At 37.3% G+C, this 2,731-nt stretch overlaps 1 protein-coding gene across 1 annotated transcript in view; it reads right to left on the bottom strand.

The window, feature by feature from the left end:
- The window catches only part of LOC131728551 (E3 ubiquitin-protein ligase CBL-B-like), a gene marked incomplete at its 5' end in the record, with an annotated part of 16,074 nt that extends 14,227 nt beyond the window's left edge, over window positions 1-1,847 (bottom strand). The window contains 1 exon segment of the mRNA XM_059019564.1: window positions 1,701-1,847. Coding sequence (XP_058875547.1) covers window positions 1,701-1,847 — 147 coding nt within the window.
- Window positions 1,848-2,731: the final 884 nt, after the last annotated feature.

Below are 2,731 nucleotides of genomic sequence, written 5' to 3' on the forward strand. Positions count from 1 at the left end.
CAGAGCATCTCAGGTGCAGCAATCTTCCTGTGATTTAAACTGACTCGACGCTGAAGTCTTTCACCCCTGTGTGTCTTTAACATCTTTATACTACACTGGGAACTGTACAGGGAAGCTTATTTCTACAGGGAAGCTTATTCTACTCCCTCTGGTACTGAACTGTGAAAGCAAGAGTACATCCAATGTGTTTCTCACTGTTCATGAACAAGGCCACCGGACTGACACTCTACTGCAAATTATCTAGAATACATCAAATCTGGAAATCTAGACGGATCCAGGGGGTAGTGCATTCTAGACTGCTGTGTTCAGTAGAAACAGCTTGAGATTTGAGATTCAACACCAGCCCACAGTGGAAGCAGTAAAGACTGTGTGCATGTGTATAATGAACCGCAGAATCTGATCTCCTGAGCTACTAAACAATGCATCAGCTACATGGATTTGAAATGAATTAAACATTCAGCCTTTACAAAGATAATTAAACTCTTGCAAGGCTTCACAGATGACAGAAGAGTCATCTGAATTAAATCCTATACACAGCCTGCGATACAGTACTGTAATATTCACTTCAGAAAGAAAGAACGAACACAGGCAGATGCCCCAGACTCGTAACAAGACTTCATGCCAGTTGTATTATTTTAAAAAAGAAGGCAGGAGGACTGACATGACACATTGTTATATAAATCATTACAATTCAATGCTGTCTGCTATACTGTTCTCAACCTTTTGCAAAAATAATAAAACACAGCAATAAAAGCACTAGGCTCTCTGAGGTAGTAAAATTACTATCATTGTAAAGCAATGTCTTACACTGTCAGGATGCTGTTTATTTTCTTTTCTATTAAATAATGGGATTTCCTTTTCATCTAATACAATTGTTGTAATATAAATCATATTGACTTGCAGTATCACAGAAACAACAGGCTTTCAAAATACCATCAAAGCATAATAATCCAAAGAGATAGTCAGTTAAAAGACAATTAAATTCCATTGTTATCCACCGAGAAGAAGTCTTTAACTAAGCTGATGCAGGCAGGCCCCTGGAACACTGAATTTTACACAAACATCAAGGTAATTCAATTAGATGTGCCAGTGGCATGACACCGGCTGACAGTGACACAGGCTTTACTTTGCAGTAACTGAGCGAGCCATAGTTCAGCAGCTACTGTACTGTACCATTTTTTCCAACCAGGGAGCTTTGATCAGTCTGACAATGAGGTACAGAAGATCAAAGACTAAACTACGATAATTAAAAAGGGGAATCTTCTCATTCAGACATGAATGTTCTGATTGCAGAAATGAAAGTCACCAAATATGACAGCAGAAGTGACTTAACATTCTCGTGTAATTTGAACTATTGTCACTAATTTTTGTTCTCTTGCATGTACCGTACATTTGGAGCAAGTAACCAAAACATAGGTGCAACATTGAATTCCGAATTCACAATCTTTTTTTACTTGACTTTAAAACAAATCATAACAAAAACAATGAGCAGCTAAAAAAATCAAAATGATTAATTTCATACAGTACAGCACACATCTTTGAAATGCAGATACTAACAAAATGCAAGCATGCTGTATCAAGACTGACCAATCAGATATTTATCCGACAATCGATACAGGATGGATGCTTTACATAACAGCAGAGTGGATAAATCAGCTGGCAGGATTGTGATTCCAAGGGCAAAGAAAGGAAGTACTTACTTCTCCCCAAAAAATCTCTTCCAAAATTCTGCCGCGTCTGCTTTTGTGATGCGGAACGTGTCGCCTTGAAAATGGCCAGCAGGAAAGATCGCCTTGATTTCTGCAAGCATGTGACTGAAGATGAGCGACAGCTTAGTAAGATTCCGCCTACAAAACAGAGAGCGAGAGAAAGAGAAATAAAAAAACAAGCAACTAAAAAAACAACACACAAAATGGTAAAATCTCACATTTAAATCAAAGTCCTCCGCAGGATCATTCTGCATCCCCATTTCATGGTAGAATGGTAGTTGACATCATTGCTAGACCTACAATATTCCAGGAAGCACCTTGGCACAGAATTCTACAAACCGCACCCATACTGTACATGATTCCTGGCTACTGCTGAATGGGAAAAGCACCTGAAATCTCTGCAAGTGAGATACTATTTTGGTAACAGGGGGAAAGCGTTTAATCCAGTCTATTAATTAACAATTTTTTTTTTAAAGCAGCACAACACCCGTTAATTCTACAAAACAATTTAATAAAAAAATGTTAACAACGTATTCAATTAAAACACTTAGAAAATATAAGTCTATACAGTACAAGTGTGCGATTAAATTAATGAGGAGAACATATTTCATAATACAAAATAAATAGTGCTAATATGGTGGTACTTCACTGTAGGTGGTAATATAACAGCAATAATGAAACTTTCATTCTTGGAAAACGTGATTTGCAAACTGTGAAAGACTTGCAGAAAAGTGCTTGTATTTCCAATTTAAAATGTTCTACTTCAAAACGCAAACCTCATTTTAAATCCCCAGGGTCCGTTTGTATTGTACTTTGATAAAACACTGCAGGAGATTCCCAGGAAATCAACTATAAATCCTGATTGTAATTGCCAAAGCAGATTAACCATGAACTGATAAACGTCTTACTTCACCCCTCTCTTTTTACTAAAATACAGTGCTTCAAGCAGACACCTCTGATTGGAACGGCTTTGAAGCATTCTAGTTTAGTAAAAGACGTGTGCTTCTGTTGCATAATTATTT

Source organism: Acipenser ruthenus, unplaced genomic scaffold, assembly GCF_902713425.1.
Source record: "Acipenser ruthenus unplaced genomic scaffold, fAciRut3.2 maternal haplotype, whole genome shotgun sequence".
Taxonomy (NCBI): domain Eukaryota; kingdom Metazoa; phylum Chordata; class Actinopteri; order Acipenseriformes; family Acipenseridae; genus Acipenser; species Acipenser ruthenus.